Source organism: Echinops telfairi, unplaced genomic scaffold, assembly GCF_000313985.2.
Source record: "Echinops telfairi isolate 266 unplaced genomic scaffold, ASM31398v2 ScPeMD7_7467;HRSCAF=8505_0, whole genome shotgun sequence".
Classification (NCBI taxonomy): domain Eukaryota; kingdom Metazoa; phylum Chordata; class Mammalia; order Afrosoricida; family Tenrecidae; genus Echinops; species Echinops telfairi.
The window spans coordinates 2,213,558-2,229,542 of record NW_022111367.1 but is presented as its reverse complement, the minus strand read 5'-3'; the positions used below and the strand labels follow the sequence as shown (position 1 = coordinate 2,229,542).

General features: G+C 36.4%; 1 protein-coding gene across 8 annotated transcripts in view; it reads right to left on the bottom strand.

The window, feature by feature from the left end:
• The window catches only part of RBM26 (RNA binding motif protein 26), a 110,554-nt gene that overhangs the window by 47,439 nt on the left and 47,130 nt on the right, over positions 1-15,985 (bottom strand). For all 8 annotated transcript variants that reach the window (XM_045283771.1, XM_045283772.1, XM_045283774.1 and 5 more), the window contains exons 10-11: positions 4,195-4,306; positions 3,011-3,170 (exon numbers count right to left, since the gene is read on the bottom strand). In XM_045283771.1, the coding sequence (XP_045139706.1) occupies positions 3,011-3,170; positions 4,195-4,306 (272 nt within the window). The remainder of the gene's footprint in view (positions 1-3,010; positions 3,171-4,194; positions 4,307-15,985) is intronic.

The following is a 15,985-nucleotide window of genomic DNA, read 5'->3' as shown; positions in this document are numbered from 1 at the left end:
AACTCACTACCACTCTCAGCACACTGTAGGACAGAGTAGAACTGCCCCTGTGGGTTTCCAAGGCTCTCTTTCTTTATGAGAGTAGAAAGCTATCTTTTTCTCCCATGGAGCAGCTAGTGCTTTTGAACTGGAGGCCTTGAGCTTGACAGTCCAATGCAAAGATTCTCTTAACCCACTATGCCACCCAGGCTCCTCTCTTTATTAATAGAAGAGATCATTTCCAAAACAACTGTACTCTCAAAAATGTTATTGTAACTATGAAAGGTAATTATTTTAATTGAAATTTTTAAAATGTTACATAATGAGAAGGAAGGACAACCCAATGGCATTATTTTAACACTTTCAACATAAAACATAATATAAACTGATACTGATTAACTGCAGAAGTTATATACAACCAAACTAACATTTTATTGTAGATAACAATGAATAAAAATTGTACTGATTTTTAAGTGAAGTCAAGTACAAATTACACTGACATTTTTTTCAAAGGATATTCAAGTGGCAAACTAATGATGGGTAATATGCATGACATTGGGAACCCAAAGTATCTGTTAAATGCACCCCTCCCTTAGTAGTGCCCAAACCAAATCTGACTGATAAATACTAATGAACTAATTTTGAAAAAGTGAGGAACTGAAAATTACTACTAAGATTAGCTTTTACCGAAATGGGTAGCAGGGTAACCAGGGAACTAACCCACCCAAAGGAAGGATATTTTTTATATCTCCACATGGAAAGAGAGACCAGACTTCAACCCAGTGCCCCAAGATGTGAATGCACCATACCGGCATGAACCAGTAGAGAGGTCTGAGGGGCCTGCCCCAATCCCAACTACATGGACAGCTCTCCCTCTCAGCTCAGAAGAATTTACTTCAGAGGACAGCACTGAAGCTGCAGCTCCGGGAGAGGAACATGTCTGATCAGAGCACACGGGAGCAAATGAAGGGGGAGGGATCACAGCCTGGTCCAGCAAGCATTGAGGATAATATCCCTGCCCAGAGCAGCCAATGCAGAGAGAGGACCATATGGCCGGGCTGGCTATAAGGCAAGACATCCCTCACTGACCCATAACCCTACAATACTGGAGACACAGTGTGGGAACTGCGCCCAATCTGACCCCACCACACTGAGGCAAAACACAAAGGGCGTGCAACAGAATAGCAAAGGGAGCAGAGCAAGGAAGTCCCGAAGGTGTACCAAAAATAGACTTTGGGGCCAGGGCGTGGCACTCCATCAGACTCGACTGGAAAACATACCTAAAGGTCAAGAAACAGACCTTGAACTATTATTTATAGGATTTTCTTTTTCTCTGGTCACTGTTTTGTTGTTGCTTTATTTTGCTCTGTCTTGCTTTTATGCATATTATCTCTGAAGGTCTATTTAGGTAAGATAAGCTGGATAAACAAGTCGGAGAAGAAAACAAGGGGACCGAATGTTTCGGGGGACATGGGAGAGGGGGAGGTGGGGGAAAGGAAGTGGTGTTAACAAACCCAGGGACAAGGGAACAACAAGTGATCCAAAATCAGTGGCAAGGAGGGTGTACGAGGACTGACTGGTAGGGCTTGATCAAGGGCAATGTAACTGAGAAATTACTGAAACCCAAATAAAGGCTTAACATGAGGAAAGTAAGTGGGACAAGAGGAAAGGAAAAGGAAATAGAGGCAAGAACTAGGAGGCAAAGGGCAATTATAGAGGTCTAAATAAAGGCATGTACATATGGATATATATTTATATATGAGATGGGGAAATAGATCTATGTGCACATAGGTTTGGTATTAAGGTAGCAGATGGACATAGGGCCTCCACTCAAATACTCCGTCAATGAAAGAACATTTTGTTCTATTAAACTGGCATTCGATCATGCTCACCTTCCCGACACGATCACTGAAGACAAATGTGTGCATAAGCAAACGTGAAGAAAGGTGATGGTGCCTGGCTATCAAAAGATATAGCATCTGGGGTCTTAAAAGCTTGAAGGTAAACAAGCGGCCATCTAGCTCAGAAGCAACAAAGCCCACATGGAAGAAGCACACCAGCCTGTGTGATCACAAGGTGTCGAAGGGATCAGGTAGCAGGCATCAAAGAAAAAAATATCATGTCATTGTGAATGAGGGGGAGTGCGGAGTGGGAACCCAAATTCCATCTGTAGGCAACTGAACATCCCTTTACAGAAGGGTCACGGGGAGGAGACAAGTCAGTCAGGGTGCAGTGTAGCAACAATGAAACATACAACTTTCCCCTAGTTCTTAAATGCTTCCTCTCCCCACACTATCATGATCCCAATTCTACCTTACAAATCCGGTTAGACCGGAGGATGTACACTGGTACAGAGAGGAACTGGAAACACAGGGAATCCATGACAGATGATCCTTTCAGGACCAGTGGTGAGAGTGGCAATACTGGGAGGGTGGAAGGAAGGTGGGGTAGAAAGGGGGAATCAATTACAAGGATCTACATATAACCTCCTCCCTGGGGGACAGACAACAGAAAAGTGGGTGAAGGGAGACATTGGACAGTGTTAAGACATGACAAAATAATAATAATTTATAAATTACCAAGGGTTTATGAGGGAGGGGACCACAGAGGGAGGAGAAAAATGAGGAGCTGATACCAAGGGCTCAAGTAGAAAGCAAATGTTTTGAGAACGACAAGGGCAACAAATGTACAAATGTGCTAGACACAATAGATGTATGTATGGATTGTGATGAGTTGTACAAGCCCCCAATGAAATGATTAAAAAATGAAAATACAGTTGAATTAAGGATTGTCATAAGATCTAGAAGAGTCCCCCAATAAAATGATTAATTTTGAAATAGTGAAAAAATGATTAATCTTTTAAAAGTTAAAAAAAAAATAGCTTTTACCAGTGTGGTTATTTAATGTTGCTATGAGTTTATGTTAACTTCTATTATTATTCACTGTTTGTAATAATAATACGATCAATCAAAATGAAAATTCACTAAATAATTAGAACACAGATTTAACAGAATCATCTCAGAGTACTTACCTGCAAATTAACTAAGGTTCCAAAGCGGCTAAAATGTTCATTAAGTTTGCTGATATTATTTAATTCGGAAGGAACTTTTCTAAGTTCAAGTTTGGTATTTTCGTTTCCAAACTGAACCTTCTTCTGGAAGCCAGGGCTATTTGTTCTATTAAAATTTGGTCTGCAAAAAAAGGAAGTTAATTAGTACACTTAGAATGCCTACCACTGCCGAGTATAAAGAAATGAAAGTTTCAAGTGTAAACTGAATGTCAAGTTCCACCCCCCTCCATCCCCCAAATTGATGTAAAATGGTTTGATAACTTTAAATTATTTTCCATAAAACTTCCAAATTCAAAGTTGTATTATTTTTCATGTAACCAAAAGAGGGTTCCTTCCATATCACTTTTGCCCAACATTACTTGAAATTCTTAACAGGAAACTTTCTAGTACCCTTTTCTAATCAACCTACACATACACGTTCTTGTTATTTCTGCAAAAGTTAGGTTACTAAAACACATTCTATTTTCCATTTGATTAAAAAAGAATCACTGACACAATCTCTTTCCAGCTTTAAAATAGATATATGTTGGAATTATAGACCACATAGAATTGCAGATTATATGCAATTCTTCAAAAGAAAAACTTTCAATGCAGGGTTGTTCTGATTTCATACAGGTTTTCCTTTACAGCTCTTCCTTGACACCCTAGTGTCTATGTAGGTCCCTGTGTTGTTTTTTGTTTTTAAGGCGGTGGGGGGCAAAAGGGGAGGCTTTCTAGTTTTTAATAGGAACTTCACAAATGCTTAAAGCACCTTCCAGACCCCATCTACCATCCCTTGGTTTAATAATGAACTCAAGAGTATTCTTTATATAGATAGCTAACATTCAACAGTGTTTTTTAAACAAGGGTTTTTTGGAGGATCAATGGAGTGGGAAGATCATGAAAAAAGTATAAAATGTTTCCTAAGCCATCATACCATTCCTTTACGAAAATGCCTTCCAAGTAACAGACATTGAACTTACACATTAAAAAACAAAATAAAACAAAAAATGTACATAGTTGGGAACTACGTACAGAACTTATAACAAAGTAAGATAATGTTTTTGGAAAAATAATTCTATACTCTTTTATTGAATACTATACTCAATAATAATCAATGATTATAAATGCACAATGGAAGTCCTCAATTTTTCCTGCCAGCTTACTTATCAAACCAAGTCTTCTTTGTAGGAATTCCAGGCTCCCCAGAACCAATTGTTCTTTTTCTTGATTCTGAATCCACTACTATCCTCATACTGCTTTTATTAGGAGGCTTTTCTGTTTGAACACATTAAACAAAAAAAAAAAAGTATAGATTAGTGCTTTTTTGGTGTAGCGACTTCTTTAATATTCATTTAACTATATATATGAACAGAAACAAAATTAAATGTATACTCAAACATAATACTTGGAGAAATTCTAATCTATTTCAATGTATTAAAACAATCATTTCCACCTAGAAAAACTGTACAGAAGAATCAATAGTTAACACATGCCAAATTAAAATATTTTAAAGGAAAAATAAAATGAAATATCTTAAAGGATATATTTTTGTGTTGAGTTCATTGTAATATTTCATCTGCTAGGACTATTAAAAGAAATCAAACCCACTGCCACCAAGTTGATTCCAAGTCAGAGTGATGTCTATGCAAGGTTTCTGAAGCTGTAAATCTTTACAGAGCAGACAATCTCATCTTTCTCCTGGTGGATTTGAACTATCAATCTTGTGATTAACAGCCTAATATTTAATACACTGTGCCACCAGAACACCTTGTTATCACACTTACTACAAAATAAATAGCAAATAATCTTGACGCTTTCCTATGTTTCTCAAAGTTCTTCTAAGGAGTGTTCTTAAGTAATCCAGAGGCAAGTTTTAAAACCAAACCTACAACCTATAGATTCAAAATTCAACACCAATCCAATGAAACACCACCACCACCACCACCACCACCACCACACCACCACCACCCCAAAGAATCTGTAAACTTAATACAACTGCAATGAGAGTTGGTATTTTGTCATTTAAATGTCATCAAAATTAATAAATGGTTACTTGAGAAAGAAAATAAAAATATTCAAAATTGACCCAATAAATGTCATTGGAGCTTTAAAATATATATATATATATATATGCGCTATTTTCAACATTTAACATTCAATTGGATGAAGTACAATAAACCTAGCACATTTAACCTATTATATTTCAAAATGATACCAGATTTTAAAAATATTTGAGCATTAATCTTCACCAGAGAATAATTTAAACTTCTTTAAGATGAATACATTTATTTAATAAAAACCATTCTTACATTTCTAAGTTCATAGCTCATGAAAGAACTTCAGGAGCTATCCTAAAAATCTCTCCCATGACTATAACTATGAAGCAGTTTCCATGCTGGTCCCCAGAATCTCTCTAAAACGCATGAGTTCTGCTGTGATGATCAGTCCTAAGTTTCTAAATTATTTTGTCTAACAAAATTTCTACTGAAGATACAGGTACCTTATAAACCTAAATACAGACACTTCTGGTGAACAAAGTGACCTATACAAGCATACAACACAAACCCTCTTTAACAAAGTCCTGGAAAAAGAGATAAGGAAGAAAAACCCGGAAGCCTGAATCACTGAAGAAAAAATTGTTAAGGGAGCTGAACATCAAAAGTACAGGAGGCTGAACGGATCCCTAGTTCTTCATGGTTCCCTGGTACAAAGGGGTTCCCCGCCCCTGATGGCATGCTCAGCAGTTGTGAAACTAGTGAAGGCTGCCTGTGTCCTGCACCCCACCAAACCAGTTTAAGGCTATTTTCAAATCTGAAGAGCAAGAGGGCACACACAGACTCAAGGGTTCCTTGGGCTTGACCATACAGGTGTAGTCTGTGGGGAGTATACATTTTATTTGCAGATGATATGATTCTATACATATAAAATCAAAGACTCAAGAAGAAATTTGTTGGAACTCATCTAAGATTCAGCAAAGTGACAGGATATAAGTACATGTAAAAATCAATTGAATTCCTGTATGCTAACAAAGAAAGCTCTGATACAAAAATCAAGAAAACAATAACCACTTACAATAGCCATCCAAAGATAAAATACTTATGAATAAATCTAATTAGAGAAACAAATAACTTGCATCAAAAAAATCTGTAAAACTTTAATACAAGAGTCTCACATAAATGGAGGAATATACCATGTTCAAAAATAGGACTTAACATTGTGAAAACTATTGTCAACAGTATTAATTAACATTGTCAATACTACCCAATGCCATCTATAACTATAAAACAATTCCAACTTAAATTCCTTATCATTGTTAAAAAATATGGAAAAACCAATGACCAACATTATAAGGAAACCAAATAACCAAGATAAGCAAAGAACGGCTGAAGAGCACAAAACAAGAGGCTTCTCAGTCCCAGATTTCAAAACCTACTACACAGCTCCAATCGTCAAGACAGCCTGGTAGAGATACACAGACCAATGGAACAAAAGGGAGACTCAAGAAAGAAATTCATTTACCTACAGACAACTTATTTTGGATAAAGGACAAAAACACATTACATGGGGGAAGAGATAATCTTTTCAACAAATGGTTCTGGCAAAATTGGATTATCATCTGCAAAAGAATGACACAGAACCCTTAACCTCACTCCATTAAAAATGAAAGAAGAAAGAAAACCACGGATGGATTAAAGAACTAAATGTAAATCCTAAAACTGAAAAGCTCATTAATAGAAAAATGAGGACAACCTAAGGAAGCCTAATAAATGGCTTAAATACATGATCAACCATAATGAAAAACACACACCCTGCAACACAACAAAAGACAAAAGATAGATATAAAATATAGTTCTCCTAAAAGGAGAACTAATGGATTGGGGAGGGGGGGGGGAGGGTGGAATTGATGTGTATCAGATAAGGAATTCATCACTACAATCTATAGAAAACTTAACCCCTCAACAAGAAAAAGGATGAATAGTTCAATTAAAAAATTGATAAGACATAAACAGACAGTTATGGAAAGACAGATAGCCAACCAGCAAATGAAGAAACGCTTACAATAACTAGCCATCCAAACAATGGTTAGATACCAGCTCACCTCAGAACTGATTTCAAAGTTCAGAAACTAGAAATGCTAAGAGAAGGGGCTGAGATATGGGAAACCTCACACACTCCCAGTGTGACTGTCAAACAGTACAACCACTGAGGAAAGTGGTATGGTGGGCTGCTGGGAATAGAAATAACATGACCCAGAAATCCCTCTACTTGGTACATACCCTACAAAAAAGGAGGATAGCACAAACTGATATATGCATACCCAAATGCATGAGAGCACTTCTAACAAAAGCAAGAAGATGAAAAAACCTGAAATGCCCATTGATAGGAACAAATAAATGTTGGTACATACGCACAATGGTATAGTACCTATCACTAAAGAAAAAAATGATGAAACTGTGAAACACCTCATAACAGCAATGGATCTAGAGGAGATTATGTTCCATGAAGTTAGTCACACAGAAAAGGGCAAATATTATATTACTGTTATAAACATTTTTTTAAACTAAGAAAACATTTTCATACCAAAAAGAAACAACTTTTGATGCTAGGGGTAGGAGGGAAATGGAAAACAACAAGCGTGAGGGTAGACAGGTGTTACCTTAGATAAAAGGGAAGATAATATACTACAAGAAGGAGATTGGGGTAAAGGGTGGGGAGCAAGTTATTAGGAGGCTTGATAAATTGTTTTAAGTTGTTGAAAGCATAAAGGATGATGTGATTATATGTAAACTCCCAACCAATTCACAATAAAAGGTTGGAAAACCTAAAACAACACACAGGTAAACATCTTTTTAAAAAGAGAAAAGCTCAATATATAGAATTATCTTCATATAATCTTATCTTTCCTAAACATTTCTATTAAAAAAAACCTGTCATTTTCTCAAAGTCCAATTTGATTCCTATCCTTTCCCACATCTTTTCAATTTGTCTTACAAAGTTTCCTCATTTCTTGCTGACAAAGCATTAATATACACTTGTATTACTTTACACCTCGACTATCCTAATTGGGTTTCTATTGTTTTCTAGATTTGCTTGCCATTAATTCTTCTTTATACAGAGATAGCAAATTTAATATTCCAGGACCTGTTCTACTGTTTTTTCCTCCTTCCCTACACTGGAACTTCCCAGCAACATCTACAGAGTCAAATTATTCCACTAGAAAGAAAAAAGGAAATCTCATACAACTACACTACTCTTCCTTTAGTTACAACATTCTCACCTGAAAGGATGGAGGAAGGAAGGAAGCCATTTCCTTGTTACCCCTGCTTCTTTAGCACCCACATGCATGCCCCTCTAATCATCTGTAAACTGGCCAGTGTTATTGGTACACTTAAAATTCTCTTCTCAAGATCACTTATGTACTTGTTAAGACTTCTCTTATGCTTCTTCCTTGATCCTTCAGAAGCAAGTAACAATGCATATCATTTTCCCTTTTTCTTGCCTCAGTTTTCAAAATTCTACCTCTTTTGGCTCTATTTCCATAAAACTCTATGTAAATGCTCCTTTCTCTACCAAACAGAAAAGTCATTTAATGGGGTTTGTTCAGCTTACTCTACATAATCTCTTAAAGCAGTGGTTCTCAACCTTCCTAATGCCGTGACCCTTTAATACAGTTCATGTTGTGGTGACCTCCCAACCATAAAATTTTTGTTGCTATTTCGTAACCGTAATTTTGCTACTGTTATGAATCGGAAGACCCCTGTGAAAGGGTCGTTCCACACTAAAGGGGTCAGGACCTACAGGTTGAGAACCACTGTCTTAAAGAATCTATTGCCACAGCTTTCAGTTGATTCTCAAGGCAGTTGGAGGGGTAAGAGGGAGCATATCTTAATTTTGAGAAAAGGTCTGGGTACCTATATAAGCCAGAGTTAGCAATTTCATTATGCCTCCTTCTACCTTCCTTTATTTCTATTACTAATAGATTCAAGGAGGAAAAGAGAAAATTAAGAACCACAGGTCTACTTGCGAATAATTGAAGTGGGCCTAGGATTGCCATATCTAATGTTTCCCTGGGCATTGTTATTCAAATGTCCTATGAATGCAACAAATAAAAACTTCCATAATGAAATTTATCTTTCTATCAAATTTGTCCTTCTTAAAAAAAAAAAAACAACCACAAAACCCCCCACCAATATCTCAGCAACAATTCAAATCAGGTACCAATTGTCTTTTAATTCCACCCTCTCCTTTATACCCCCATTCTTAAGCCCCACAACCAAATAAATTAGTGTCACCAGTCGTCTTTTCATTTCCCACTATTATTATCATGGTCCAGCTATTAGCATGTCTTTTTCTACAAACCCTCAAATGTCAGTGGCTTCTTAACCCTTCCTCATCCTTTACTCCCTTTGTGCCACAAAGTTGGCACATGGGTTGGTTAATTCTACCTTATGCTACATCTCTAAGTAGAATGGATAAAAGCTTCCTCTGTTCATATTCATGTTGTAGTTTGTTTGCTCAGTGGTACCTACTCAACTCAGTAATCAGCACCAAGTTGATTGCGACCCATAGTAATCTTATAGTATCGAGGAGAACTGCCTTTTTGGATTTCCAAGACTAAATCTTTGCAGGAGTAGACAATCTCTTCCTTCTTCTGAGAAGCAGCTTGGGGGTTTGAACTGCTGCTCTTAGACTTAGCAGTCTACACATGCCCAACTCTGGTTCACTGATCATTTCGGAGAGTGTATGAGACATCCAATATTCTTTTCCACAAAAAAGAAAAACCAAAAGTTCTTTGTAAGGTCAACTAAACAGGGGGATCAAGGGTTTTGCGCCAATATTTGTGATAAGTTTTCAACTTGTATGTTTTCCATCACACAGTTTCTCTTTATTGTTATTTACGTAAATGAGGGGTATAAAATGAACGGAAAAATTTTATCTTGTTCTATACAATGATCCAATGTGTCTACCTGTATGCCAATATCCTTTTAATAGATTATTTTACTGCTGAAAAGTGGTTTTTGTTAAGTGCTCATGAAAAGTTAGGGAACCCTGGTCGCACAATGGTTAAACAAAGTCAGTGGTTTACAACCACCAACTGCTCTTTTAAGGAAAATCCTGGTGGTCTGCTCTACAAAACTGACAGCCTAGGCAACCAAACGGAATAGTTCAACACCGTCTCATCATGGCACTGTGAGTCAGCACCAACTCCGCTACACACAACAATGAAAACCTATTTCACTCTTTCTCCTACCTATATCCAATCATGGAAGCGTCTATCAAGTTCGCTACCTCTTTAGAAATCTGGAAGAAATAACATCAGAAAATGGGTCACTTTTTATAATAGTAATACCAAGGCAGTGAAGGACTTAAACTTTTTCAAAGTAATAACTTCCATCAATATTTAAAATGTTAAGAAGAAAAGCAGAATTACCACATAATACTCTATGTCAAATTAATCCCACCTATAGGTTTTAAGGGAATAATAACATGTTAGAAGAGCTGGACATCTGAGACATTTTTAATCTCCAATCCCTTGGGACTAGCTTGGTATTAATTTTTCCAAAAGAAATATTACCACACAGTGAAAACCAGGTACAAGGCAGTTCCACTCTGAATCAACCTGCCAGCAGTAAGCATTATAGATCATTAGCAATTTAAAATAATTATATAATCAGGATTCTAACCATTATAAAACTCTGTGGAACATTGCCTTTAAAAAAATAGTACATTTATATTAATCTTTAAAAATTACACTATTACAAAATTGAGAATATGTCAGATGCCAAGGTGGTAAAACTCAATACTCATGAGGAACAGAGGAGATTATCTGGGTAGGGAAATAAGAAAAAGCTTCAAAATTCTCACAGGGAAAATAATCTAATATTTTAATTCCACTTTTCCACAAACTTTTTGAAATATCCCTAAGTAAATGCAATTTTCAATTTACGTGAGTTGCAAAATCAGTTGCATGGTACGCAAAAATCATTTTATAAATGGAGAATTGATGCCAGAAGGGTGCTTACCAAAACGATTCATGATGCATCTAAATAATCAATTCATATATGATTCTGTGATAAAATTCATCCAAATTTCTACCAGTCATGCCAGACATTTATGACCTCTGCCTGTAATTTCTAACAATAGACTTGTAGTATTGAAAATCTTGTAACTTAAAAAAAACTACACATGGTAAAATTTATATGTAAGTATTTTTCACCTCTTTGTCCCTCAAGCAAAACCAGAAATCAGACTGGCACTGAAGTGAATCTAATAAATACTGGGCTGCAGTGACATATATTCATGCCCTGCTCAAGAATCAAGGTAAGAAGTAGGCGGTTCCAACAGGAACAAGAAGTATCCTAGTGATGTAAAGAAAGAAAGTGTTAAGTAATGGACTAAAAACAAAAGCTACTCTTTGGAGAGGTTTTGTAAATGGGTTAACATCATGACCTACTCATTTAAAATATCTTTTACAACAACATACATGGGGACCTCAAATGCAGAATATATAGAAATCAAAATGACTAAATCTGTAAAAGGAGATGATGAAGAAGCTAAATATCATTTAGAACCAAGCCAGTGTTCAAATACAGAACAGATTTCAATTGCTTATATGGAATTCCAATTGAATTGCTTATTAATCTCTGCTAAAATACACAAGGAAAAAATTCCACGAGAGAGACAAGGAAGGGCATTGCATAATGATTAATAAGACAACTGAACAAGAATAGTTATCTGTGCACACAATGAAAGACCCTTATCATTCATTCATTGAACTCTAAAAGTTGGAAAGGAAAACAGACAATACTACAATAGTAATTGTTGTGGGCCATGGAATCAGTTGCAACTCAAACAATCCTACGTAAACAGAATATAACACCACGTGGTGCTGTGCCATCTTCATGAATGTTCTAATGTTTGAGTCCACTATTGAAGCCATTGTGTAAATCTTCCTCTTTTCCGCAGCCCCTCTACTTTATATCCTTTTCCATGAACTGGTGTCTTCTGCTTTGTCTCAAAGTACTTGAGACAAAGAAAGTCTCACTATCCTTACTCCTGAGAAACATTCTGGCTATATTTCTTCTAAGCCAATTTGTTGGGTATTTTGGCAGTCCACAGTAACTTCTCAACATTGTTTGCCAGCACAATTCAAACCCATCAACTCTTCTTCATTCTCCCTTATTCAATGTCCAACTTTCACATGCATTCAAGGCAACTAGAGATAACATGGCTTGGTTCAGGTACACCTTAGTTCTTAAAATAACATCCTTGTTTTTCAACACTTTAAAGAAGTCTTGTGCAGCAGAATTACCCATTAAGTTGTGTTGTTTGATCTCGGCAACTGTTTCCATATGGATTTATTATGGATCCAACCAAGATGAAATCCTTGGCAACTTTGATCTATTCTACATTTATCATGTTACCTATTGGTCCAGTTGTTAGAATTTTTTTAACATTAGCCAAAAACAAGGCTCCAGGAATTGATGGAATAACAATTGAAATGTTTCAATAAGCTGATGAAGCCCTGGAAGCACTCACTCATCTATGTCAATAAATTTGGAAGAATTGACTAGAAAGTTCAACTGGCTAGAAAAGTCACCAAAGAAAGGTAACCCAATAGAATGTACATATTATCCAACAGTATTATTAATACCATATGAAAGTAAAATTATGCTAAATATTAACCAAAAATAAATATACAAGAACTAAAGCACAACCTTGATTGTTCCTTATATGAATTGAGTCACCATCTAAAAAGCAGATCTGATGCACAAAACATAAAGGATCAACGATAAGTCTATGGGATGACATGGAAAAACAAAATGTCATTAAAAAGAAAACGAAGAAAAGTCCAAAATAAATGTCAGAAGAGACTCTGTAACATTCTTTTCAGCACAGTTAGCTAATGTGAAAAGAAGAATGAAACAAAAAAGCTAAACAAAATATTTCAAAGAGCAGCTTGAGAACAAGCAAGTAAAGTATTACCCTGAAGGGTTCAAAGACCAAGAGTCGTAAAAACCCAAAGGGAAAAACATATTCAGCAAGTTCCAAAATGAAAGAAATGGAGAAAATATTGCAGGCTTCACAGTGCAACATATAAGAATTCTATGGACAACATATTGAACAATGCACAAAGCAATTAAAGAAGATACCAAATACACAATTACCACTCAAAACAATAGGCATTCAACCTTTTCAGGAGGTAAGTTATGTTCAAGAACCCATGGAAGAAATCCAAGCTATAATGAAGCACTCGTCAAAAACAAGGCTCCAGGAATTAAGACTAGAGTAACTGAGATGTTTCAACAAACTAATGCCAACACTTGAAGTGCTTACTTATGTATGCCAAGAAATCTGAAAGACTTGGCCAAGCAACTGAAAGCAATCCTTATTTGTGCCCATCCCAAAGAAAGGTGACCTAACAGAAAGTAAAAATTGTTGAAATGTCATTAATGTTACAAGTAAGCAAAATCGTTCTGACTATAATTATATGAAACAAATTCATCAGTTCATCAACAGGTAACTAGCAGCAAATCAAGCCAGAATCAAAAGAACGCATGGAACAAGGATTATTGCTGCTGATGGTGGATGGATCGTGGCAAAATGTATATGATAACAAAAAGATATTTGCCTGAGTTTCAATGATGATATAAATCATGGATAACATTGCAAAGAATAGGAATTCCAGAAGACTTCATTGTGCTTATACAAAAACTATGCATAAACTAAGAGGCTGTCATTCAAACAGAATAAAAGGATATTTATTATGTGGTCTAAAATAAAAAAAGATGTGTGCCCGTATTGTATTCTCTCATGACACTATTCGGTATATATATATGCTGAACAAATAGTCCAAGAAGAGCTTGGCATAAAGATTAAAGGAAATACATTATCAACCTCTGCAAGCAGGTAACACACTCTTATTTGCTATAAGCGGAACTGAATTATTTAACTAATGAAAATCAAAGACTACAGCCTTCAGTATGGATTATAACTCAATATAAAGAAAACAAAAACCTTCACAACTGGGTCAATAAACAATATCATGATAACTGAAGAAAATTTTGAAGTGGTCAGGAATTTCTTTTCACTTGGATACATTATCAATGAATGCCCATAGAAACAGTAGTCCCCCCAAAAATCTAATTACATAGTGTGTCAAAGTAAACCTGTTATAAAAGATCTCCATTGAAAGTGTTAAAAAACAAAAAAACGTTGCAAGCTAAGGAGCACTTGACTCAACCAATGGTATTTTCAATTGACTCGGACATTTCAAAACTGGACAATGAATAGCGAAGACCAAAAAACCCTGATGCCTTTAAATTATACTGTTGGGAAAAAATACTGAGTATACTGCTGTAAGAATGAACAGTCCATCTTATAAAAACAATGCTGTTAAGAAGCTCCTCGGAAGTAAGACTGGCTAGGCTTTGTCTCATATATTTTGGACACGCTATTTTCACAAAGGCCCAGTCCCTGGAGAAAGACATCATGCTTGCTAGGAATATAAGCAAAAAAGTCGATCATCAACATGATGGAATGGCACAGTGGCTACAACAATAGTGCAGACCTGGCTGCAAATAGGGTCACAATGAGGTAGAACCAACTTGACAGCACCTAATAACCACAATCACAATGAACAACCACAATCTCAAGTGGCTACTTTTCAAATACAAGGAATCTGTTTATGACTGAGGAACTGTTAAGTCTTTTTGTCTGCTGTTGTTGATAGCTATTGTAATTTCTCAGGAAAATAAAAACCCAGGAAGGAGGGGTTCAGTATGGCCTCCACTAAGAATTAAAATGTTCTTCACACTTCCATCACAAGTTCCTGAACACTCACTCAACAGTATCTAATAGATCATTTCTAAGGGCTAAATGAAAAATTTGGAATATTACTATGCACTAACATTGTTTAATAAATGCTATAGATTTAAATTAAATGGAATTTTATTTATGGGTGGTGAGACTTTTTAGCCCCTGACTAGACAAGCCACCATAAACAATGAACCAGTTCCTACAATCTAGCATTGGACAGCAGTCATTACAAATCAACAGAAACAAGGGTAATCAGTGAATCTTAATGGAAATTCAAGTGAGAGAGGGGGATATGGAGAAGGCAGGGCTTGCACACAAGACACACAGACGACAACATGTCTGTCTTAGAGAAGGTGATTTCACTCCTGTTGGTGGGCAAACCAAGTACAGTACCCTCCCATTGGGGAAAAATGTTTAGCGTTACTTACATAGATGGCCCCCAAGAGAATACACCTAAATTATGTTCTTAATCAGGCACTTTGATCTAATTACTATGAAACCTTTGGTGACCCAAGACACATATTATTGATAACAGGATTTTACACGCTATCCTTTCCAGGTGTACAACCTCCTTTAGGGGTCACACAGAGGATCGGGTTTAGAAACCCCACTAAGTAAACCAAACTTTAAGGTAAATACACTGCAGCAGATTAAAGAAACTAAAAGATTCCCTTGGACTGAAGGTTGAAATGCCCCATTGTAAGAAGCGGTAAATGATTAATATCCCCATGTTATGGACTGGGAATTCATTGAACTTTGGTTCAAATCTCTTGCTCTGACGGTATCCAATAAACAGCAACTTAAGTCTACCATGTTTTCATTTTCTCTTTGCATTTTAAGGAGCCCTTAAAGTCAGCAGTTCAAAATTATCAGCTGCTCCTTGGGAGAAAGACCAAGCTTTCTACTCCTGTACAGAGTTACAGTTGCAAAAACCCACAGGAGTAGTTCTACCCTTTCCTATAGGGTCGCTATGAGTTAGCATCAATTCGATGGCAGTGGGTTTGCTTAGTGTTTGGTTTGCATTTTAAAACGGTCTTCGTAGGGCATGGTGCCCCAACAGGCTAGACTGGAAAACACAAGTTTTTCTTGCTTGGTATATTTTAATTTGTTCTTCGTCAGTGGATTGATGTTGTT